This window comes from Manis javanica, chromosome 2 (genome assembly GCF_040802235.1).
Source record: "Manis javanica isolate MJ-LG chromosome 2, MJ_LKY, whole genome shotgun sequence".
Classification (NCBI taxonomy): Eukaryota; Metazoa; Chordata; class Mammalia; order Pholidota; family Manidae; genus Manis; species Manis javanica.
The window spans coordinates 10,791,013-10,816,147 of NC_133157.1; the positions used below are offsets into that span (position 1 = coordinate 10,791,013).

The 25,135-nt window shown below is 36.1% G+C and overlaps 1 protein-coding gene across 12 annotated transcripts in view; it reads left to right on the top strand.

Annotated features, from left to right (window-relative positions):
- The window catches only part of DENND1A (DENN domain containing 1A), a 538,445-nt gene that overhangs the window by 158,944 nt on the left and 354,366 nt on the right, over window positions 1-25,135 (top strand). For 9 of the 12 annotated variants that reach the window (XM_073224762.1, XM_037008189.2, XM_073224771.1 and 6 more), the window contains one exon: window positions 14,098-14,141. The exons of 1 other annotated variant lie outside the window; for it this stretch is intronic. In XM_073224762.1, coding sequence (XP_073080863.1) covers window positions 14,098-14,141 — 44 coding nt within the window. Of the gene's footprint in view, window positions 1-13,073; window positions 13,111-14,097; window positions 14,142-25,135 lie in introns of all 12 variants that reach the window. 2 more of the 12 variants (XM_073224730.1, XM_073224740.1) reach the window with 1 other exon arrangement.

The window sequence follows — 25,135 nt, forward strand, 5'->3', positions numbered from 1 at the left end:
AGGATGTGTGTCAGTCATGGTCCAGTTGAAGATATGAGAAACTATCAAAAAAATGATCGACTACAGAGAATTAGGTCTTATAGAATTATTGGGAAGAGTGGAGAAGGAGGCTTTAGGCTGATTCTTCAGGAATGACTCTCAGAGTAATGCTGCAGAGTAGCACAGCGAGAGAACTACTACCTCTGCCATGTCAGGAAGGTGGAAGGATCTGGGAGCTGCCATCCCAAATATTATCCCAAAGATATTCCCACCTTTGCCATCTGGGATCCAGAGGTCTCCATCAAGTTTGTTGCCTCAAGAGCCATTATGCCATTCCTGCTAGTTCTGTATCAGAAAAATAGGTTCTTCATGTTATTTCCTGGCTCCCCGCTTGCCTGTGCTCTGATTTCAAGTCTCATCAGGTGGCTCTGATTGGTAGAACCTAAAACACATCTGGTATCCTACTTGCAGGGGCCTTTGGGGAATAATGTTTTTAGCTTTCCAGCCTCTATAATACTGGAGGGCCCACAGATTGTAATAGGTATCATAATAGTAATGTGATAGTAGTAGTAATAATAGAAATAGTAACATAATATAATATTTAATATATATTTAATATGTAATATATAGAACAGATATGTACAATTTATGCACACAGATACACATAAAATGTAATCGTAACACAATAGTAATAGTAACAATGCTCACAGCAGAGTGAGCTGGTTTATGGAGGGTTTATTATCAGTGCATATGTGCAGCACCTAACCTGCTGGTGGTAAAGAGGGGTCAGAGAATTTTCACTGAGAAGTAGTACCTGAGCTGAGACTCAGGATAGAACTGAAGATGTCTCACTTTTTCTAAGAAACTTTGATGAGTTGACCCATATTGCTGGTTTGTTCAAAGTCTTTAAAATAGTTATTCTCCAAGTGAAATCCCCAGACCAGCAGCATCAGTATCTCCTGGGAATCTGTTAGAAATGAAATAGGAATTCTTCGGTGCCACCCTGGACCCACTGAAACAGAAACTGAATCAAGCCCTTTGGGTGATTTTGGTGCATTCCACAGTTTGATAACCTCTGTTGTCAGCACAATGATTAAGACCTTTAGTCAAGAGTGGATTTCTGGAAGAGGCAGGTGGAGACATTATAAGCTGTATAAGCACAGTGATTAAAACCTGTAGGTTCTTGAGTTAAGTCTATGAGTTTGGATCTTGGCTTTTACGTTTACCGTGTATTTGATTATGAGCCAGTGATGTCACCTCTACTTGTCTTCTGGGGATAACAATACTTAACCTTGTAGAGTTGTCAAACTTAAGTGACATGATGTGGTCTTCACTCACAGTTTGTGACACAGAATAGACATTCCATAAAGTCTTTTGGGGGAGACTTGACTAGAAGTACCCCTAAAAAATCTTCCTTGGGGACCTTTGAGTAGAATTCAAGTGCACTTCAGAAGTACATTTTGAGTACAGTTCAGTTCAGAAAGCATTTATGGAAAGCAACCTCCTTTGTGTGTAGCATCCTGCTTTAATGCCTTGATTCTTGGGAGCAGCACAGATAGTAAGTGGACTTGGGTCCTGGCATTGGGAGCTGCTTATTTTATTTATTGAGAAGACAAGTACTTGGACAAGAGAAGTAACAGTCTAAGTAGTAAATGATTAGGTGGACAACCAAGTGTTAATAATTTGTGATGCTGCTGAAACAGTGAATATTACAGAAGTTGGAGGAGGTCAGTCAGTGTGGACCGAGGTAGTCAAGGGTAGATTCCTGGAAGGGGCAGATAGAGACATTATAAGCTGTTTTGGGTCACTGAAGTCTAATTTCCCATGAGCATATGTCTTTGTTTATGAAGTTTTAAAAATTATGACTCTTACTTAAAAATAGAGAAAATTCAGGAAATAAGGAAAAAAATCATACATGATTCCACAACTCAAAGACTAGAAGTTTTGGTGGGTTTCATTTTAGTCTCCTTTTTAATTGTTTTCATAGTGTGATAAATCTTTATATTCAGTTTTGAGTTCTTCATAATGCAACAGTGTTAGCATTTCCCCATGTTATTACAGATACAACCTGATTTTAATGGCATAAATATTGGGTCATTTGAGTTTATTAATACTTCCTTTCCAATTTTTGAAATGATACTTGCACTGAACATAAAAACAATTATTTATATGTCCATGGCATAGATTCTGAGAAGAAGACTTACTGGAATATGGAGTGTGTACATTCTTTGTGCTTTGGAAACATATTGCCAAATTATTTGCTGGAAGGAGACATTCAGTTTTTGCTCTTTCATTCCTTCTTTCCTTCATTCAGCATTTATGTCTTAGGCCCTATTTTAGGATTTGGGGGATATAGTAATGAAAAAAATAGGCAAAAATCCCTCCCCTCATAAAGCATACACCCTAGTAGGGGAAATGGATAATAATAATGTAGTATGTTGGATGGTAAAGTATACTGAGTTGAAAAGTAACACAGGAAAAGAGAATGAGGAATGATGGGGATAGGGAAGTAATAATTTTATTTTGGGGGAAGTAATAATTTTAGTAAATGATTGGGGGAGACTACACTGGGAAAGTAACATGCCTCATTCTTTGATCTGTATCTGACAGATTGAATGGCAAGGGCAGAGGCCATGAAGTGGAAGCCTTGCTTGCATGCTTGAGGAATAGCAGATAGACTAGCATGGTTGGAACGGAGTTAGGAGGGGAGGCCAGAGAGTTGCTCCGAAGGGAAGACATCTTATAGGTGGGTCTGACTTAAGTTTCACAGGATTATTCTGGCTGCTGTTTGAGAACAATTTATAGGGAGTCAGGTAGAAAGAGGGAAAGCTGTTAGGAAACTACAGGTAGTAATCCAGGTGGGAAATAATGGTAACTTAGACCATGAGTGGTAGTAGTAGCGATGGAGAGAAATGGTCATAACTTCTAATATATTTTGATGATTTAGTTGGCAGGATTGGCTGACAGATTGGATCTGAACTGTGAGAGAAAGATCAGGAGTTCAGTTTTGGACTTGTTCAATTTGAGATGTCTGTTAGACATCCAGGTGAAGATGTTGAGTGGACAGATAAATGAACCTGGAGTTGGGAGAGGTCTGAGCTGGAGAAATAAATGCGAAGTTAACAGTGCCTATTTGTATTGGAAACTGAAAGCAAACAGCAAAGGACACCGAGAAAGAAAAGTGAAGAAGTCCCAGGACTGACCTCTGGGGCCCTTCAGAGGAAGAGGTCAGAAAGGAGTCCAAGGAGAGGCAAGGAGGGGATGCTTTGGAAGCCACATGAAAAAAGAAAGTGAGTCACAGGAGGAGGGAGCAATCAAGAGTGTCAAATGGTGCTTGTAGGTCAGGTAATCTGAGGTCTGAGGGCTGAAAGATGATGTTAGCAGTAAAAGGTCATTGGTGTGGTCATGGTACATGAGTAGTTTCAGAGAAGTGGTGGGGTAGAGGTTGATTGGAGTTCAGGAGAGAATGGGAGGAGAGAAAGTGGTGACAGTGAGTATCGACGCTCTTTTGGCGAATATAGCTTTAAAATAAAAAATATGAGAGATAACAGTATGTTTGTATGCTGATGGGAAAGATCCAGAAGAGAGGTAAATTTAATAAAGCAGGAGAATGGGGGGAGCAGTTGGTGGTGTTGGTGAGATGGGGGTTGGGTCCTAGTTCACACGTGGAGTAGGGGCCTTTGCAAGAGGGGTGGGCAATTCTGCAGAGTAAGAGGATGAAGGCACAGTCTGTGGGGTCAGAGATAATAAGGCGGCAGCAGTGGTAGTAGAGGCTTGTGGGAGTTCTCTTCTGATTGCCTGGTGGTGTCAGTGCAGGGGCAAATAAGGTAATCAGTGGCAGTTGAGGATGGAGAAGCTTGGAGGTTTGAAGGGAGAGGAGAACGTATGAAACAGTTAGTGAGGAGAGCAAGAGAGTAAGGGCGGTAAGGGAAATAGTGTAGTTACCATGTCACATTAAAACACACTACTGGGATTTAAGGCTAGATTGGTCATCATAGTTGTATGCTTTCTCCAGCCACAGTCAGATACAGGGGTGCAGGTGGAGAGTTGGATTTAACAAGGATTTTGGTTTTACCATGTGACGATGACAAAGAGGGGCGCAAAGGAGCTAAGGGTGTAAGTAAAGAAACAGTTATAAAATAGAATTTAAGCTGGGTAACAAGAATAGTCTAGACTTGAGATGGATGAAGGCAGTGAAAAGATTGGTAGAGTGTACATCCCTGTAGAATTGAAAAATGAAGCTGGATTACCATAGGGAATGAACTAGAAGGGAAGGATGTAGGTCGTGGTTGGGGACTGAGATGCATATAATTGTGACTATTGAGGGGATTTCAGTTATGGTTACTGTAGAGTATGACCACTGGAGTGAGTAGCTGAGGTTAGGCAGAGGGCAAGGTCCTTGGTAGGGAGAGGCCAACGAATCAAATGATCAGGGATTTGGAAGGATCAGCTGTGTTAATAGTGAAATCAGTAAGACTGGTTGGGAGCACTGGTAGGAGAGTGGCAGCATACCAGGATACACAGGATTCAGGGAAGGAGGAGTAACAGGCTGAGTAGATGACAACAGAGTGGAAGAGTAGCCTGGGGATCTGAGGTTAAAATCTGGGATTCTCGGAAATGAGGGAGAATGGTCTGGCAGTGGCAATAAGGAAAGAGGCCACCTACCCATCTGGCTTCTAAGTAGGAGGAGGGGAAGAGAGGAAGCCAGCATTTTGTCATAGTAAGAATATAAGAAAATGGAAACTTAGAAGGGTGAGAATTTTGCTGTTGACTGACCTTGAGGTCCAGAAAGCAAATTAAAGGAGTTTCATGAGTTGGGGAGCAATGTAGGTGAGTATGTCAGTTTGCTGTTCCTTTGCCAGCTACATTTAAAATTCATTACATTTTCAATGAAGGACATGTTTCTTTGTAGTTTTATTTTTTTAAAGTGCCCGTATGATTGAGTATTCATATAAGAATAGGCAATTGACCACCCTTATAAATTGTGATGCCCAAGAGCATGTTTTGAAGGATCTGATTTAGATGTGGGAAGAGGAGAAGGATGAGCAAAGCATGTCAAGGTTTGTGGAGAAGTGAATTAATCAGACTGGCTAGATTGGGGACTTGGGGATTTATTTTTAAGAAAGATTAAATTGGGTGGGTTGACCTTAATGGCCAGGCTAAGGATTGTAGATGGTTCTAGCTTTATAACAACAGGGGTCTTGAAACGTGTTAAAAGTGGTAGAGATCCTCAGAAGAAAAGTAGAATTACTGTATGGTTCAGCAATTCCACTTCTGGATATATATCCAAAGAAGTGAAAGCAGGGTCTTGAACAAATATTTGTACACTCATGTTCATAGCAACATTATTTACAACATCCAGAAGATAGAAGAAAAGTGTCCATAGATAGAGGAATGAATGGATAAACAAAATGTGGTATTTATGTACAGTGAAATATTGTTCAGCCCTAAAAGGGAGGGAAATTCTGACACCTGCTCCAACATGGATAAACCTTAAAGACATTATGCTAAATGAAAAAGGCCAGTTACAAAAGGACAAATATTGTGTGATTCCTAGAGTAAATTTATACAGAAGTAAAGTAGAAAGGTGGTTGCCAGGGGCTGTAGGAAGAGGGTAATGGGGAGTTATTTAATGGGCTCAGAGTTTCATTTGGGGAAGATGAACAAGTTTGGGAAAGGGATGGTTGTACAATAGTGTGATTGTACTTAATTCTACTTTATTATACATTTAAAAATGACCAAAAGGGTAAATTATATATATATATATTTTATAACACACACTATTGGTATAAGATTTAGGCATTGATCATCTAATAGTACAGATAAGGGCTAGGCAAAAATGACTTGTTTCCAGGGGCAAAGAGGCAGGATTTTGTGTATAAGAAAGTCTTCTGGTAGACAGGCATAGTATGTTTCCCTTGGTGGGTTGTCAGCTTTATCTATACTCTGTGCATTAGGTTGCCTTAGCATTGGGGTTCTCACCATGACTGAGGCACTTGGAAACACATTCTAAGGAGGAAAACGTTTTTCTGTATTCTTCCTTCTGTTTAGCAAAAGATTTTTTTTCATGGATGATACCTCTAACCTTCAAAATTATTCTGTTTTTAACATAACTTCATCTGTTAACCATTTTTACTAGTTGAATTGCTAGTTACTTTGGGGTCATTTTATTTTTATCCTGAACTTTAGCAAAGGAATTTAAATAGAAAAATTGAAAGCTCTTTCATAATCTGCTAAGGCCTGTTTCATGACAATATGTTTTAGTTGTTTGTCCAGATGTATTCTTATTGTTGAGTCACAATAATGACTAGAAGACAGATCAACAGGAGGGCATAAATACAGCCAAAAAAGAAAGCCAGTGTTAGATTCTTGGGAGTCTGATGGATCCAGGCTGAGAATCCCATCTCTGTTACTAAACTGTGAATGTGTTCTTAGTGAGTCTAGTTTTCTTATTTATAAAGTACGGATACAGCTACTTAGCTGGCACAGTTGTTGTTACAATTAAATAAGATAATAAATAAACTACCTATGGCAGTGACCTAGGCATTCAGTACGTGGTAGCTGGTATTATAATCATTATTAGTGCAAAACTGTTTAATGGGACCCCATCTCTGTAACCCAGAACACAAACTTAGCAAGGAAATTAGCAGAAAGGTCCTTCAATTTATAGGAGATTCACCTCAGGGTTTCTGTAAATCTGGGAGTCCCTGGTGCATTTGATGTTTACAGATCATTAGCAAACAGATGCCAGGAGGCAAATAAACTGTAGCTTAAGGATTTTCAAACCACTGACAATGAAGTGAAAATCAGTTTCTGATAAAGTTATAATATTTCCAAATAAGTAATGGCAGGCGATGGGAATATTTTAATTGGTTTATAAAAGTTTATTTCAGGAACACATGTATTTCCAATTTGAGGCACACCTATACATCTGTGCCATCTAATTTATAGTCCTTGCTTATTTCTCCACTGGGGTTAATAATATAACAACTAATTTTTATTGTGTGCTTACTATATGCCAATATGTCTTTGGGAAGGAAGCCTGTAGCATTCAAAGGATTGTTTTCAATTGAATGTTTTGAAATTGGCCTTTTATCCATTTGGAGAGACAGGATATTTAACGAGTTTATTTTATTCTATTCTATTTATTATGCCAAAACATTTGTTGAATATTTATAACAGGCAAGACATTTTGTAGGAAACAAGCTAGATACAACATGGGCCCTGGCCTAAAAAAATACTCACTGTTCTAGTCCTGGATTCTACATCTGTTTCTGCTACTTCCCTGGAAGGTTTTTTTTTTTGTCCTGGCCAGGATTAGCCTCAATACACTTCTACTAATCTCTAGGATAGCCCTGTGGTAATTGCTTATTTAATTCTCCCATTACAGTTAGAGTTAAACTCTGTGAGAGGTAAAGACTGTGGCTCCTTCATCATCTGGACCATTCACATCAGATTATTTGTGCCATGAATAAATACTAATTTTTGACAAGTGGTAACCTATTGCTTTCTTTAACTGTGATAAAATTGATTATGATAGCCCCAATATCAAAGCTGTTCATGAAGATAAAGTTAGGAATTTTATATAAAATGTCTATCAGATTCTGGATACTCAATCAGTAGTCATATTTGAATAAATTAAGTTGTCTCTTTTCACCAAATTTGACAGATGTGCTGTATCTGTTTATGAAGACTGTATGTAGTGATGTCATGTTTGTAGTACATAAGGGGCACAGCTGTCATTTAGGTTAAGTCTGAAGTAATTATTCACATTGGAAGAAAAATTGGACACTTACTATACTCATTCAAAAAGATGGGAGTAAAAACGAGTCCTAACTCAGACAAATTAAATGGAACCATTAAAAGAAAAAGACCTCAAACCTATAGATGTAGGAATTTGAAACTTTGAACTGATTTTAAAAAACCCTAAATTTTTAAATAATAATGAAAGCTGAAAACTAGGGTATTCAGTAAGGAAAAGTTAAGTATAAATAAACTTTTTTTTTTTTTTTTTACTTAGTTTCCCTCTAGCATTCCCTGTCTTTCCCATTTTAAAGCTGCCTTGGAATTTGATTTATTTTGATTTGGTATTTATGTGGCATAAGTTTGGTTATGAATCAGATTTATATTCCTTTTGTAGATGAAATTAATTATAAAAATATGTCAAATTATTGGTTAATAGTGGCATTTGCTAGTCAAAAATCTACCAGTATTCTCTAGGAAGAAAGATGAAACTCTATAGATTTTACTGTATAATGTCAATGGACTCATTATTTGTAGAACAGCTGATGCATTTAGGACTTGTTGATTCACTTAATTGGTAACTGTACTGCATTCATAACTCCAACAAAAAACAATAGGTCAGTGTCTGCTGTTTATGCATAAATAGTCACATCAGAGCTTGATATGTCTGAAAGGCAGAGTATGTTAGTTTGAGGAGGAATCTGGCATATGAATAGTTCTATTGCTTGCCATACTGAGGTGGGTTGTGCTCTCCTTTCCCGAATAAAGCTTTTTAGGTTTTTACTATAGGTGTAGATTGTGAATTGTTCCTGTGTTACCAGGTTGGCTGCTGTGAAGTAGTATTTGAATGTATTTTAAATGCCAGTGTTGAGAGAAAAGGCTAGAATAGAAATGTGGTTTAAAACTGGTGGTGACTTAGAGTTTCTGTGTCTTCCAGTCTTCATGTTGTAGAGCAAAAAGTTAATACCTAGAATAGATTTTTTTAAAAGTAAAAAACCCCATTTGTCCATGTAAATCAAATTTTCATTTAAACTACTTTGAAATGATTTTTAAGGAATTAATGAATTATATATGCCTCTGTAATTTCAGGATAAAACCTGCATTTTACAATCAGTAAGCTTTTTGAATTGAGTAATTTTAAATTTAAAAACATTTTAAAGGACAGACAACATGAAAATGTAACATTTTGTTTCATTGTCAGGGAAGGGAAAACATGTTGCTGGGTTTCTTCCTATATAAAACACTTGAAGCATTTCTTTCCGAAATAGTATTTTTAATAACTAAATTTTAACTATTAATGGAATAATTTACTAAAGCAATTGTATTTAAAATGCTAAACTAATGATTTAGATATTTTATCATATGAAGTAAATGAAGACTACTTTTTTAGTATCCTGGAAGCTCTTCATTAGTTGATTGTGGTCCAGTTTGCAGTCATGTTATCAAGAAAATAATTCTACATTATACAAACATTAACTTTTCTTCTTAAAGATTGAAAGGAAGTTTATTTCCAAGTTTGTTTTGGGGAAGATTGAACTTGTCCTCCAAATATACAACTTCTCAGACTGTTTTCTGAGAGTCTACATTTTTTAGTATAGATTTGAAAATGTAGTTAGGGAAGAAACAGTGTAGTGGACTATTATGCATTTGCAGCATATTCCCATCTTCTCATCTGGAAAATTCAGTCTGATTACAGCTTGGATTAACATTTATAGTCGTGGGGGGGAAGAGGAAGATAGTATCTTGAACTCCATGAATTGAACAATGAAATTATACGATTAACAGATAATTTTAAAGTCTTGTTTTAAAAGGGCAGATTTTTATAATTGTAAACTTCAAATGTGTTCAATATTTGTCTCTCACTGACTGAAATATACCGGAGATAATGACTGGATAAATTTAGAAGGCACTGAATGTAATGTTTCCTGCTTTGATACCTGGCATGTTAAAAGTGAAAGCAGAGTAGAGTCCTGTGTTAATGGCTACATTTGCAGTTCTCTTAAATTTCCTAAAAGAGCTCCAGTTATAGAAGATTGTAACATTTAGTTAGAGTGCGGTTGTTATGCTTCTCATAGAAAATGAAGTCAGTGTGTTTTTCAATAGTCTGTTCAAGTATCATGTCTTGACCATTCAAATGGAGTCATTGGTGCGACAGAGAAAAACAGGAAAATAATTTGGTAAATGTATGTGTACACATACTAGTTACTGGTCTACAAATGAGCTCTCATACATAACCACAGTACTTTTATGAATTATTTTGCATTTCTGTTGTAAAAGATCTGTCTACCACGTTTTCTAGGAACTTTAAGCCTAAGGCAGAACTCAGGGTTTTGGAGCCTGTGTAAAATAATTTATAGCACCTTTCCAGCAAGTCTTGCCCAAACTCCTATTCTATTAATTAAACATCCTGTGGCAATCTGGTGTATCTTAAAGATTTAAAAGTATGTTATAGCAGAAGACTAGAAAACATGAACTATTGAGATTGAAGAAAATTAGCTTTTCTTTAAAAAAAAAAGTAAGACATACTCATTCTTGAGGTCATTGTTTTTTTTTTTTCTCCTGTGAAGACATAGCCTTTTGCAAGCATAGTCATATTGTGTGCCTGAATGAGATTGTGCTGTTGGGAGTCCTATTGAAATATCTGTCTTAAATATGGAAATGCTCCTTGTAGACTCCAGCAGAGAACATGGTGCACATGTAACTTGGGGGGTATCCTCTTCCAGGGCCATGGTGCTGGAGGAAGGTAGTGGCCCATTTCATTGACATAACTTGGAGCCTCATTCCACAGCCTACTAACTGCCTATGTGGTTAAGAAATATAAGGACTTTGCCATACCACCCATCTTAATTGGCCGGATATATTTTAAATATAGTATTTTTTGTTGGAAAGTATTTTCCTGAGAGATGATGAAATTGACTTAATTCTTTAATCTATTACTTCAGTCTGGAGAAAGTTGCTGAGAGAGAAGGATAAGGGAGGAAGGGTGTGCTTTGTATCAGTGTATTATGTTCTTAATTTTCTGTCAGAGGGACAATTCTTAGAGTAAAAGCTTGACATATGCCAATAACTTTGTTCTTACTGCCAGTCACCGAAGCCAATTGTGATGTTACTTTTTTCTGTGGTTGTACTGTCATATGCAGCTTTTTGTGTTGAAAGCTAGCTGTTGGTGACATTGCATTTGGTGGAGAGGGTATGAATGTGAGAAGGTATTTTGGAACATTAGCAATTATAGCATTGGATGGGGGATAAAGAAATAGATATGTAAATATTAGACCGATGCACAGTTTTCCAGTGTATGTTATTTTTCCACATAAAGATATAGAAAATTTCATAAAATGTTCCCAGACCATTTAAAACTCAAAAGAAATGCAGCTGATGCAATGAAATACATAGAGTACTTGTAAAAACATACAGACACGCAAGTGGATTGCTGCCAGACAGAAAATTTAAAGGCGGTTTGCTTAACTGCAGGGTGCTAGGTTTTGTACATGTGCCATGCTGAAACTGTTAGTGAGGCGGGTGTTGTGCTGCTTGAGAAAAGCAGATTGTATTTGGACCTTTTTAACTCAGATGTTTCCAATGTCGGTATTTTGGTGACATTATGGTATTAGTATCAATTCATTGTGAGAAAAGATGATTTCAATCTATCGTGCAAAATACATTTTAAGAAAATTCAAACAAGTTATTTTCAGTTTTGTGTTAATTTTTACAAAATGGCTTTCATAGTTTTATTAACTATTAGATTGGATCTTTGAGCTAATTGAATGGAACTTGATAGGTTAGACTTTGGTTTTAAAAAAGGATTGCCTTTCTCTCTCTTTTTAAAATACTGCTTTACAGAATGTTAAGGACCCATGAAGTTTGCTTTTGTAAAGAAAGAAAATAAAAGTTCTCTGCTTTAATCATAGCAAGATGTTGTTTTATCCAGATGTCAACATATTGTGTTATCTTGGAACATGATTCTGTTAATATCTGGGAATTTCACTCTAAGGTTAGTCTTAAGACAGTTGAAGGAATTTAGTAGATGGTGTTTATTATGTGCTGCCATTGAGGCTGTGTTTAGGATAACATGATTTGAATGACCGCATCTTGGCATTCCATGGTCACCTTTACCTTCAGTGTATTACAATAGATTAATTTTCTTTTCATCCACATTTCCTTCTCTTTTTTCAATTCTACTATGTTGTATATATGAATAAAATACATTTTAAAATGGTAAGTTAATTATTAAGGTAGTTGGCTAAAGAGATTTAAAAACCTACTTCTCCCACCTCTAAACAAGAAATTTACTTTTTTTTAAATTGGAGAATATACCACAAATTTTGGTTTCTGACATTCATCCCCTCACTACATGGTGATAAAAATCTATGGTTTTATTCCATCTTTATTTCCATTGGTATTTTGTGGTTCCCAAGAAGCACAAACAGTTGCAAGAAAGAGGACATGATGTTAAAGATTTATATGTGAGTAATTTCAACATGAAGTTTTCTGTTGAAGAGTTAGTGTTAGCCAAATGACGACTGAAGGAAAAAGAATAAGCCTCAGACTATTTTGCGGCTTTCCCAACCTGTTTTACTGTGTCCCTCAGTGACTTAGAAGTACATTTTCTTCGTTCTTGGATCCAAATTTTAAATCCTAAAACCCCAGGTTTTTTCCTGGACCAAGCTATTTTATATGTTTCAGGAATTATAACCACTGCTCTCTTTTCTTGACACCCCTTCCCCCCCATCCCAAGAGCATACTTTTAGAAGTTTGTTGAGCATCTGGCTGTCCCTTTGCCTCCTGCTGGCTAATTCTTTCTGCGGAGACCTAGTGCTCTTGGTGCCACACCGTTAGCGCCCTCTGGCCTCCTGTCTCAAGAGGGCCAAGTCCTTCTGTGTCTTCAGCCCTTCAGGCCAGAGAGAAGCAACGGTTTCTTCAACTGGCGCTCTCTACATGGAGGATTACTGCGGAGTTCTGCTATCACCAACTAGACATGTCATTTGTCCCTTCTAGTATTTTAAGACGAGGGTAAAGAAAGAAATTGATCCCCAGTTATTAAGTCAGCCAGAGATACCTCAAGAATCAAAATTTGCAATGGATAGTTTGAACTTTTTTACACTACCCACTTTAGGAAGCTCTACTTTTGGTATGCCCTTTTGAGTATTCTTTCTTTTGTTATTAGTCTTGGGTTTTTAAAACTAAGATCCATTGGCTCAGTGACTTGAAAACTGGTATTTCTGGGATTTAGATGTAGTATGTGAATAGGTCCTTTGTTTTCTCCCTTTTTGATTCTTCACTGTAAGAGATAAACTGCATTTTTGTGTTGTGACTTAGAGGGTTTTAACTTTTACGTTGATTCACTTTCACAGAGAAGTAAATTGGTGTTCTACAAGATGGATATGAAAAGTGAGTAGTGTATATTTTGATCACTGTGCAAGGGGACCTACAAATATTGTGCTTTCCCATAAGCCTTTTGCATTGCTACATGTTTCTCAAATAGATACTATTTTGATCACCCCATTTAATATGTCTCCAAAGAACCAGATCTTTCTCTTATTAGAAAAGATTGAATGTTTTCCTAATCCATAACAAATGGAGCGCTAATAGCTTTTAATTAGTACACTTCTGTATTGACTCACAGACGATGGCATTGGCTTATCTTGCAATTATGATTGAAGAATCAAGTGACCCTTTTAGTAGTTCGATTTTAAACAGATGGTCATGAGAGATATTTTCACCCATATATTTTTATAGTTTCTGAGCAAATCTAGTTATGTTGATAGAACATAATATAGCATGTATTTTGTTTACGCTGGCAAGCTAAGTGTATTGTTTCTGTTTTGAAGAAAACTTCGTCTAGTTTTATCTGTATTTTCAAGAATTCATAAGTATTTTGGGAAGGATATGTCTCATTTTTTAAAGCAAGTAGTTTTTGCATTTGTTCCTTGAAAAAATTCTTCTCTTACCCTGGCATCCCTTGCAGTGCACACACAATCTGAAACTGATGTTTAAGGTGGTTTATCAAGCCACGTCTGTAACTGTGAAAAGGAAGCTCCTGATTAGAGAGGAAAAGTCAAGCAGGTTTAAGACTCATTTTCTCTGGGAAAATATATTGAGGGCAATTTGCAGCTGGCAAGATTTTTGCATTAGGTAATGGTCTAAAGTTAACAGTAGCATCAGGTCTTCAAAATTTTTCTTTTTTATATTTCTGGGGGAGGGTAATGGGAGTGCCTTGGTGAGTCCTTCCTTGTGCTCATCAACATAGCAGCCTCAGCTGCCCCCCTTGGATCCCCTGCCAGGGCTGCTATCATCTTCTGATCAAATATTAATGTGTGATCCTCTGCTTGCTCACTAATCCAAAGCCAATTAATATTATCTGTCAATTATTTACAGATCCTGAGGTGCAGAGGCAATTCCCGAAGGACTACAGTGACCAGGTTCGGAATGCGTAATTAATTTTTTACATGACAAAATTTATTTCAGAGTTGTTCAACATATTATTACTGTTCTTTTTTACTGAAAGAGATAAATGAATTTTTTAGAAGGGAAGGGAAACAGTAATAGGAACCCAAGACAAGAAATAAAATATATTGAAGTAGGATTGAAAATATTGGTGCTAGATTTGGGGTGTTAACCAATGCACAAAAAGTAAGGAAGATAATCTATCACAAATTTTACTTTTTACTTTGAGGTATGCTACAGCCTGTAGTTCATTAGGAAATCCTTTCTGGATTGCTGGTGAACTTTTTTCTTTTTTTTAAAATGCTATCTAAGTAGTCAAGGCCCAGCATAACAAAAAAGCGGGGAAGAGGGAGGTTTAAAACAATGCCTGGAATTTGAAATGGATTATGAAACTATGTGTCATGGTAGTACTCCAAGAAGAAGATACACTTGCTGGAATGTTCTTTAGGGTAAAGGGTACTTGCAATTGTAGCAGTGAAAGTTAAAGCTGGCCAGTTGGTCCTGCCATCTCGAATTCCCTGCATTCTGCAAGCATGGAATGGAGTGGAAGGAACTGTTTTAATCACAAAAAAGTGCTGAAGTTCTGATGTTGCTCTACTCTTGATAATCAGATCCAGGTTAAGCATTCTGGATCCCAGTTCCTGTCTTAAGAAATATTAGGGATGTTTTGTAGGTTTTGAGACACCCTAAATTTTTAGTTCAAATATACACTTTGGTATGTTTTTTAAAGCAGTTTTGAAATACAGACATACTTGATTATATGGATTAGAACAATTTATAAAGCCTTTCACATGTGAAATACTATACACAATAAAAAAACATGTTTCTGAAGTACATCCATTTAATTTTGTCTATTAAAAAAGTGTCCTTGAATGAGGATAAGTACAATGGGATAGAAATATCCAACACAGTTGTAGTAACACTTTGCAGTGTGGCCTGTTGTGTAGAGGGCAAGGTATCTGATACATCTTTACTAATACAGGGGACATGATGTGACCGGGAATACAATGGGATAATCAGTATAATGAGATGCTTTGTAATGAGATTTCATTGTACAAGAACCCAAGAGAACTGGTATGGTTTGCTTTGTGTGTGATCTCAAGACTTTTAAATGAGATTTGAAAAAAATACAAAAAATCTTGCCTTAAATTGGTATGAAATTGAGCCCACTGGATTTAATCTACACAATCCAAAGATTATAGGATCTTTTTATTAGTGATTTATTTTCTTGAAACAACGTATAAAGGTGGAAAATCTTTAAAGTATTGTTTTGGACAGACTTGAGGCTAGAGCTCTTAAGAAAATCATTATTCTAAAATCTTGCATCCAAATAAATAACTTTTGTAGTCCCATGATCTAAATTACCCAGTGAGAGAAAATTTTTTAGAAGAAACTTAAAATAACATGATGAACATCTGGATCTATTCCTTTAAGCATAGTTTTTTACTATATCTGAAAGTTTTTGAGCAACATGATTTTTTTGGGGGTGTAACTTAAAAATCACATGGTCAATATGTTCATGACAAAGACTGTTTAGGAAATATAGATAAATCGAAAATAGATTTAAAAAGAATGAAAAGAAACAAAATACAAGTCCTCTGTAATCTTACGACTCAGATATAATGACTGTGACAATTTGTTGTTTATCTTCCTGTTTATTTCTCTGAGTAGGTGTATATGTGTGTTTGGGGAGAGTGTATATGTGTGTATATAGGTACTATACATCCATATGTATGTGTAGTACATATGTGTGTATAGAGAGAAATACAGACTATTACCAATTCTGTCGTTGCCTATGGAGCCCAGTTGACAGATTTTATTTTGTTAAGCTATGAGCTTAGTTCACTGTACTTTGGCTAATGGATAATATTAGAAGTATTTCATATATTGAAGTTGGAGTAATTTAAACTTACAGTAAAAACCTAGAAAATAATGATAGCTTTCATAGCTCATAAGACAGGTATTTGTTTTCTTTGTTTAGATCAGTGACATAGTTATAAAATTTGGAGGGTGATATTTGCAGGCTAGGCATAGACTTAGGAGGAGGTGAACATCATCACCTTATTTAGCATCTCTCCCAACTGGATATGTATGATGTCCCTTCTTTGTGGAATATAACTCAAGAATGAATGAAGGATCTATTTTTTGGAGGGGGGGAAGTTACCTCCAAATTCCCAGAAATTTATTTTGAGAGTTGATCTACTCGTAAAGGAAGTACAACCTACATATTTCTTATTTACCTTTTTATCATTTGGGTTCTGATCTTAAATGTTTTCTCATCTTAGCATTTGTTGATTAAACCAAATTCCCTCTCCTCTTGGTGTATTATAAAGGAACTCTTGGAAATATGTCTATTACATACAAATCTTAAATGCTGAATTTGCATTTAATCTAGGTAACATTTCTAGAATTAAAGCATATATAATGTAATCCATAAGGAATATTTGAGATAATTCAGTACAGTTTATTACTGCACACGCACACAAACTGCCCCCCAGTTTTTCTCCTCCTTCGCCTAAACTACCAGTGCTTGTTTTTACATATAGTGTGTTTCCCATGTACCAGCACACTTGATCAGAGACACTTGCTGCTGCTAGATGTTTTATTCTGTGTGTTCTTTGTACCTTACAGTAAAAGAATCTGTCACAAATTATTGTGGCTCACTGCTTTAGAAACTGAGAAAAAAGGGAGGTTAGATTGACATCTGTGACTGAATAATGATGACCAGCCTTTTGGCTCTCCTTGAGCCACAAAGCTAGCACTGCCTTTAGAGTGGAAAAAGAAGTAAGAAGAAAGGGGAGGGATGAAAGAGAGTTACAAATCTGTGGTCCCGGAGATGTATTACTGTTGGGCCAGTTGTCTGCATGGTACGATAATCCATTTTGATCTTCTCTGTCTTAATTGTCTGTTAAAGACAAATGGGCAGTAAAAGTTCATCAGTTTCATCTTTTTGCTTCTCGTTTAGAAGCAGAATAAATGATCCATTTCTACAGAAGTAGCCTTTCTTTCTGACGCGGAAGTAATGCAGACCCAACACGTTTTATTAAAATGTTTTCCCCTCATTATTTCAGTCCTCTCAGCTCTGATAGATCTTACTGTTTCATAAAAAATGTAATCTGAAATGTAAATAAGGGTCTTGATACAGAAGGAAGAAGTAATGAGCAGCCTGAGCCACATCTTAGGGCTCTTGATTGTAATTACTGACAAAGTGATTTTTCTGTGCCCCATTTTTTTTTTTTCCTTCCTTAAGTTGTCTGTGACACCCTCAGACTGCAATCACATTTATGGTTTAAAACCATTAAATCACTGTAGCACTCAATATTTCACTTAAAATCTGGTAAGCTTGCTGTCTTTTAACCTGAAAGTACAGGCTTTGTTAATTCATGAAAGACATGCAACGCCTAAGTTTATGTTTAAAAAAACAAACACAAAATACAACCAAACAACAAAAAAAGGCAAAAACAAAGTCTTTTCAGAGTTCATGTTATTTATTCATTTGCATTTGTTTAATGCTTAGCTAATTTAAATACTAAAATATCAATATTGGTAGAATCCTGACTTGAAAAGTATCCTGAATTTTAAATAGTCCTAACAATTTATGAAATTAAAAAAATTTTATCTCATAAGCATAACATGAAATGTACATTTTTTTTAAGGGTTAAGATTACTCAATTACAGATATAATTTTCAAGTTACTTTGGTTTTGGTAGCTTAAACCAGATTCTTTTCAATCTCTTACTATAAGTTTAGGTACTGTGGCTCTTAGTAAAGCCTGTCCAATAGAAAATTTTTGTTAAAGAAGAACAGAATCACAATAATAATATATTTTTCATTTCTAAAAATGCTTTCTCAAAGGTATCAACATGTCAATCTAGCATTAGAATTAAGAAAACTAAACATGGGTATCTTTCTCTGCTGGAAATAGCTTGTAGTTAATTATGTGAATTTATAATTATTCTGTTTACTGTATTCATTCATAATTATGGAAATAATTGGTAAACTTTACTCATTGTGATTAGTATAATTTTAATGAATACTAATTGAATTAAGGGAGAAAAGGATAGTTAAATTAACTTGTTAGCAAATTATGATCACCACTGTCATCAAAATCTCATCTTTGGCTTCAAAACATATGATTTTTCTGATTAAAAAATGAGTCTTCAGTAAATATAACATAGTATGGGACAATTTGGAATAAAGATAGAGTTACCTATCAGAAAGGAGATTTCCGTCAATAGCCTTGCAATGTGTCATGTAGAGTAGGTATTACACATACCGTTTTAAAACATGTTAGTTTTAATAAGATTACTTCTTATACTGAAGCATATAGAATTAATAATTTGTTCTCACAGTTGCACTTTTTACAGCCTATTTGTTCTAAGAGTGGTGATTAGAGTTGAGTGTGCCAGAAGTTTCTTCTCCAATGCACTGATCTATTTTTGATGAAATATAGTGTCTTAGAGCTTTTTAAATAGAGGTCTAAACCCACTTACCTATGCCTGTATATGTAGATCACTGTTTAGAGTTGCAGGTAATTTTTCTTTCCACTGGCACTGAAACAGAGGTTATAATGAAACCAACAACCTTTATGCATTTATAGAAACTATAAAAATTTTATGGAAATCTTTATATAGAAACTAACTGTTTTTTGTACAAGCTCTATAAGCAATGTAGAAACATGGTACACTGGGAAAAATAAAAAGGTACTCTTTCTTTTATGGTTTTATATGGTCTATGTGATTTAAAAATTTCAGTATAGGCAGTTAAGCAAATTATAAAAACATACATCACCTATACACTAAAAAGGAACAAAAATATGTTGCATAACTTAGGCTAATTGTGATGGAAATTAGCATTTTTGAGTTGCATGTAATTGCTTAAATATGGAGTTTTCAACTGTTCATGCTTTAGGTATGTGCTAAAGAAAATACTTCTTAAGCTCACAGTTATTCACGGTATAACCAAAGTAAATGGATTGGAAAATTCTGATTAGAAAGACAGCAGAGACAGTATTTAATCATACCTTGCTACTTGTATGTTGATGATTCTCATTCCTTTGGTGAGCTCCTGTGTATGGAAACATTGATGTTGTTTTTTCCCAAGTCTTGATAAGCCATAGACTAAAATATTTCTGTTCAGAACTTGTTCATGTCTTGGTTCATTGAAAGAATACTGACAAATAAGAAAGTTGCAGTTGTAATCCACAGCTTCTAAATTTTTTGGTACTGTGAAAGGAAGCCTCATTGTACCAGCATCATATAACACACATGCATAATATTTACACAAAATATAAAATAAATGATAAAATCTAATTTTTTCCCATTAGTCAGAGAAGCATAAATAGCAATGCAATGTATCTGGTCTCTGTAAGATGCGACATAGATTCTACAAAGACTCTGCCAGTCTTTCTACAGTGACTTGTCTAAACCATAGAATCCTCAAGTTAGAACTGAGACGTGAGTTGTGGTGCTTTGGCCCATGCAGTCACCAGGCTCACAAAGAATGGAATCAGATCTGGGTGTATCCCATTTCTTTTGGAAGCTTTGAGTTTTCTCCCCCCATTCTTCTCCAAAGTGGGTGCTGTCACACTTTCAACTTACTCAGACAGTCTGTTCAAATTTGATCTACTTTAAATGGTGAAGTTTGGTTCTGAAAAATTTTTGATACTGTATACCATGGAACAGAATATGTCCATTCATTTGAATCTCATCCAAAGGATTTACTTACATAAGGCCCAAATGGATCATGCTTTAAAATGGCTCCATAACCTAGTCTTTTTTAAAAAATTTTTTTATTAAAGTGTTATTGATACATACTCTTATGAAGGTTTCACATGAAAAAACAATTTGGTTACTATATTTACCCATATTATCAAGTCCCCACCCCTACCCCATTGTAGTCATTGTCCTTCAGTGTAGTAAGATGCCACAGATTCACTATTTGCCTTTTCTGTGCTACACTGTTTTCCCCATGACCCCTCACACCATGTGTACTAAACATAATACCCCTCAATTCCCATCTCCCTCCCTCCTGACCCACCCTCCCACACCCCTCCCCTTTGGTAACCACTAGTCCCTTCTTGGAGTCTGTGAGTCTGCTGCTGTTTTTTGTTCCTTCAGTTTTGCTTCATTGTTATACACCACAAATGAGGGATCCATAATCTAGCCTTAAAAGGACCAACTTATAAATGGCTGCATTTTCTGATTTTATCCTCTTTCTGTTTTTGGTGGTAGACACTGTCTGGGAGAGTAGATTTGATTTTGCACATTAATTGAGTGAGAGGTTGTTAAGTATAGTGTTTGTAGAATGTGAGCTAGACACTGTACCAGGCAAAGAGGAAAGAAGTAGATTGCATCTTTTTCCTGAAAGACCTTACCACGTGGTAGGTCACAAGGGCGGTGCTTGTCCAGGGTGTTTTGATGATTTGAAGAACAGTGACATGGCAAGAAATTGGGGATGTCTTTGAAAACTGGGACCTTGGGTAGTGATGTGATTTCTTGTTCTTTGTGTTATGAATCCATAGAAGTTAGTAAAATTAACAAGAGTAGTACAGAGAAACCCAGATGGAAAATTTTGGAGCTGCCCACAAGATCATCTTTTAGGTTTGTTTTAGTTTGTGATTTTCTAAGAGTCACTGTTGACTCATGGATTTTTCAACCTCTTGCTCAAAAAGTTCAGTTTCCATATATCTTAGTACCTTGGCCGACTGGAATTGTAGGTGGAAATATAACTTTCTCATCCCTAGATATAAACTCTCAATCTGTTCACACCGTAAAACCTGGGAGGTGACTGTCCAGCATAATAGCAACAAAGCGCCCAGCTGAAGCAGCTTTCTTCAAGTGGTGTGTCAGTATCCACAGTTGCCACCAAAATGTCATTTTGATGGACCACATTACAGATTTTGAAAAGATTCATTGATAGATTACAGATGTATAAATGTATCCCAGATTAAACATCTGCTTCCTTATGTATGTTTAAGAGTGTCCTGTTCTTGATAATTGACTCGTTTTAATGATTTTCAAGTATAGGCTCATGGATGAGTGAAAAAAAGGATCCCCAAAAGTAATCTATCATGTGTTGCATCTTATTTCCCCCTATGCTGTTACAAGTCACATTTATCACCTTGGACAAATGTCAGGTTGCTACTTTTTAAAGTGTTTGCTGAAGAAAAACCACTTTATATATAAGAGGTACTATTCTATCATATCTGTATCCTGCGGTTCCCCCTGCCCCCTTTGTTTTCTGAAAAGGGTGGATTTAAGAATGGGGTGGTTAGACTGGTTTCTTAATGAAACTATATTTCAAAACCTTAACATTTTGCCAAACTCAATTGAAAAATTGATATATTTTCTGACTTCAGGCTCTTTTAAGTTGAAGGCTTTTACCCAATTTGGTCAACTCCCCAGCTGTTACAGTTATATAGAATGAACTCATTAAAAAGACAAATTCTTTTTAAGCTATTCTTCCTGAGAGCACGCCAAGCTATACAGCTACATTGTATGACTACTTAGTTGAATCTGACTCTAGCAAATGGTAATTATACAATCCTTACTTACACATTCTTATTAGAAGTGTTCTCCTAGTTTTATTCTGACTGCAGAAAAGCACCACTAAATTTGAGACATCTGTGAATACTATTGGATGGTCTTGTTTCTGCTGAGTTACCCAATGATTATAACTAAGTGGACTATGGTTGCTTTGGAACACTGCAGTCTAAGTCGTAACTTTAGCCTCATGTAATAGTCCCTGTTGTTCTTTCGGCTGCACCTACAAATCTGCAGTCATCAAGTCCTGTTCATTATCCCTCCTGAATTGCTCCCTAGTCTGTCCTATCCTGCTATTTCCCTCTGTATTCACACTCTCAGTTTCTCTCCTGTGGACTCTTCCTAGTGGCCTACAACTCAGGGCCCTTGTAATCACTGCCCTCCATACAGGGCCAGAGATATCTTTCTAAAATCTAAATCAAATCACACCATTTCTCTTTAGTTAAAACTCTTGATGGTTCCGGGTACCTTCAGGATCTACTCCAAATTTCTTAACTTGGTTTAAATGCCCCTCGTAGTCTGACCTTGACCCAACCTCCAGCCTGGTTTCCTACCACTTCCCTTTATAACCAGATGTGGAATGCCTTACCATTCCCCAGCGTGGTTTGCTCTCTCTCACCTCTGTATTTTTGCCCAAGCTGTTTTTATGGTTGAAATACCTTCCTCAATCCCTCCTGGGCAGTATGCCTTCTGTTCAGCATTAAATGCCCTGCTTGTATCACTTCCTCTATGAAACTCGCCCTGACTGAATTAGTCACTTCATCCTCTGCACTTAGAGAGCACTTGAAACATTGATTCCTTACATTGTATTGTTTGTCTGTCTGTCAAATCTGTGAACTTTCCAAGTATAGGGATGACTATAGTTAATGTTAAAGGCTCTTCTTCGCAGCTAGGGTATTTTAGTAGCTAGTGAATAATTGTGAATACAAAGTATGTAGTCCACAGACATCATAACTGCTAAGGAGTCCAGATTCCAGAAAGAAGAGCACAGAGGCATGAGAGTGGTGATTGAGACTGGGGACTTTTGAGCCAGATTGCTTGGGTTTGAATCTGAGTTCTGTCATTTACTGGAATTTGCCTCTTTGGGATTTTATTTTCTCACCTGTAAACTAGAGGTAATCATGGTAAAGACCTCATAGGATTGTTGTGTGGGTTAAGTGATTAGAAATGTGTAGCATGCTCAGAATAACACATGGCATTTAGTAATAACCAATATATATATAGGGCCTACTATTTTTAGGGGCAGATTTAAGGTAACAGGGTAACCCCGTTTCAGTGCTTTTGTTTTGTCAGGTATCAGGGTTGTGTGTGATAACCTTGGCCTTTAAAATGTCAGACTCCTAGGAAGAATTCTGGAAAACTTTTCCTTTCTAAGCCCGCACTGTTTGAGAACAAAATTTGGAGAAGTCACTAAGGTGAGAGAGAATACTTTATCAAGTGAAGATAAAGAAGGATGATGAGAAACAGTTCCTGAATATTTATGTTCTAAAACGAACTGAAAATATAGAAGTACTTTAATTGGTGAAAAGGGGATTTCAAAAAACTAATTATTTTAAATTTATTTCAGTTGTGAAATCTGTATATTGAGACTTTCTCAAAGTTCTAAAAACCTCCAAAATTTAGTAATGGGTCCCACTGTATTTGTAAATTAGCCCTTTTGGTTGCATGTAGTACTTTGTATTATTGATTATTGTGTTAGCTTTCATTTTTTAAATGCAGTGGAGTAGAGGCAGTTGAGTTAAGATTCCTCTGGTTCCTGTAATTTCAAACTAACTTTGGTCACTCTCAGATTTCAAGTGTGAAATAACATGAAACCCAGACTATGCACTGTATACCAAGTGGGGGTTGTTAGACAGAAATGAAAAGGTATTTATAAAAGAATTAAGATTGTCTTTTATAGAAAATTGAGCTTATCAGAGATCATTTACTAACATACCAACTTTGTGATATATGTAGTAATTGTTTTACATTGCTTTTATCCCTGGAATATTCTTATGTAGCCTGCTTGTCAAGTAAATACTGGCTCATCTCTCAAAAGTCACCATGTCTGAGGAGTCATTCATATCCACTGGGTAGAACTTACAGTACCTTCCTTTTTTCTTGACCATACTTCTATAAGAAAGCCTAGAACAATAACCTAGAATAAATGGACAACTTTCTAGAAAAATACAACCTTCCAGGACTGACACAGGAAGAAGCACAAAATCTGAACAGACCAATTACCAAATTGAATCAGTAATCAAGAAACTACCTAAGAACAAAACCCCAGGACCAGATGCCTTCACCCCTGAATTTTATCAGACATTTAGAGGAGACATAATACCCATTCTCCTTAAAGTTTTCCAAAAAACAGAAGAGGAGGGAATACTTTCAAACTCATTCTATGAAGCCAGCATCACTCTAATACCAGAAAAAGAAAACTACAGACCAATATCTCTGATGAACATAGATGCAAAAATACTCAACAAAATATTAGCAAACCAAATTAAAAAAATACATCAAGAGGATCATCTATCATGATCAAGTGGGATTCATCCCAGGGATGCAAGGATGGTACAGGATTCGAAAATCCATTAACATCATCCACTATGTCAATAAAAAGAGGGACAAAAAATCACATGATCATTTCCCTAGATGCTGAAAAAACATTTGACAGAATTCAACACCCACTCCTGATAAAAACTCACAACAAAATGGATATAAAGGGCAAGTACCTCAACATAATAAAAGCCATATGTGACAAACCCACAGCCAACATCATACTTAACAGTGAAAAGCTGAAAGCTTTTCCTCTGAGATCAGAAACAAGACAAGGATGCCTACTCTCCCCACTTTTATTCAACATAGTTCTGGAGGTCCTAGCCAATGGCAATCAGACAATACAAAGAAATAGAAGGCATCCAGATTGGTAAGGAAGAAGTCAAACTGTCCCTGTTTGCAGATGACGTGATACTGTACATAAAAAACCCTAAAGAATCCACTCCAAAACTACTAGATCTAATATTTTAATTCAGCAAAGTTGCAGAATACAAAATTAATACACAGAAATCTGTTGCATTCCTATACACTAAAAATGAACTAGCAGAAAGAGAAATCAGGAAAACAGTTCCATTAACAATTGCATCAAAAATAATAAAATACCTAGGAATAAACCTACCCAAGGAGTGAAAGACCTATACCTTGAAAACTGCAAGACACTCTTAAGAGAAATTAAAGAGGATACGAATAAATGGAAATTCATCCCATGCTCATGGATAGGAAGAATTAATATTGTCAAAATGGCTATGCTGCCTAAAGCAATCTACAGATTCAATATAATCCCTATCAAAATACTGACAGCATTCTTCAACAAACTGGAACAAATAGTTCTAAAATTCATTTGGAACCACAAAAGACCCCGAAGAGCCAAAGCAATCCTGAGAAGG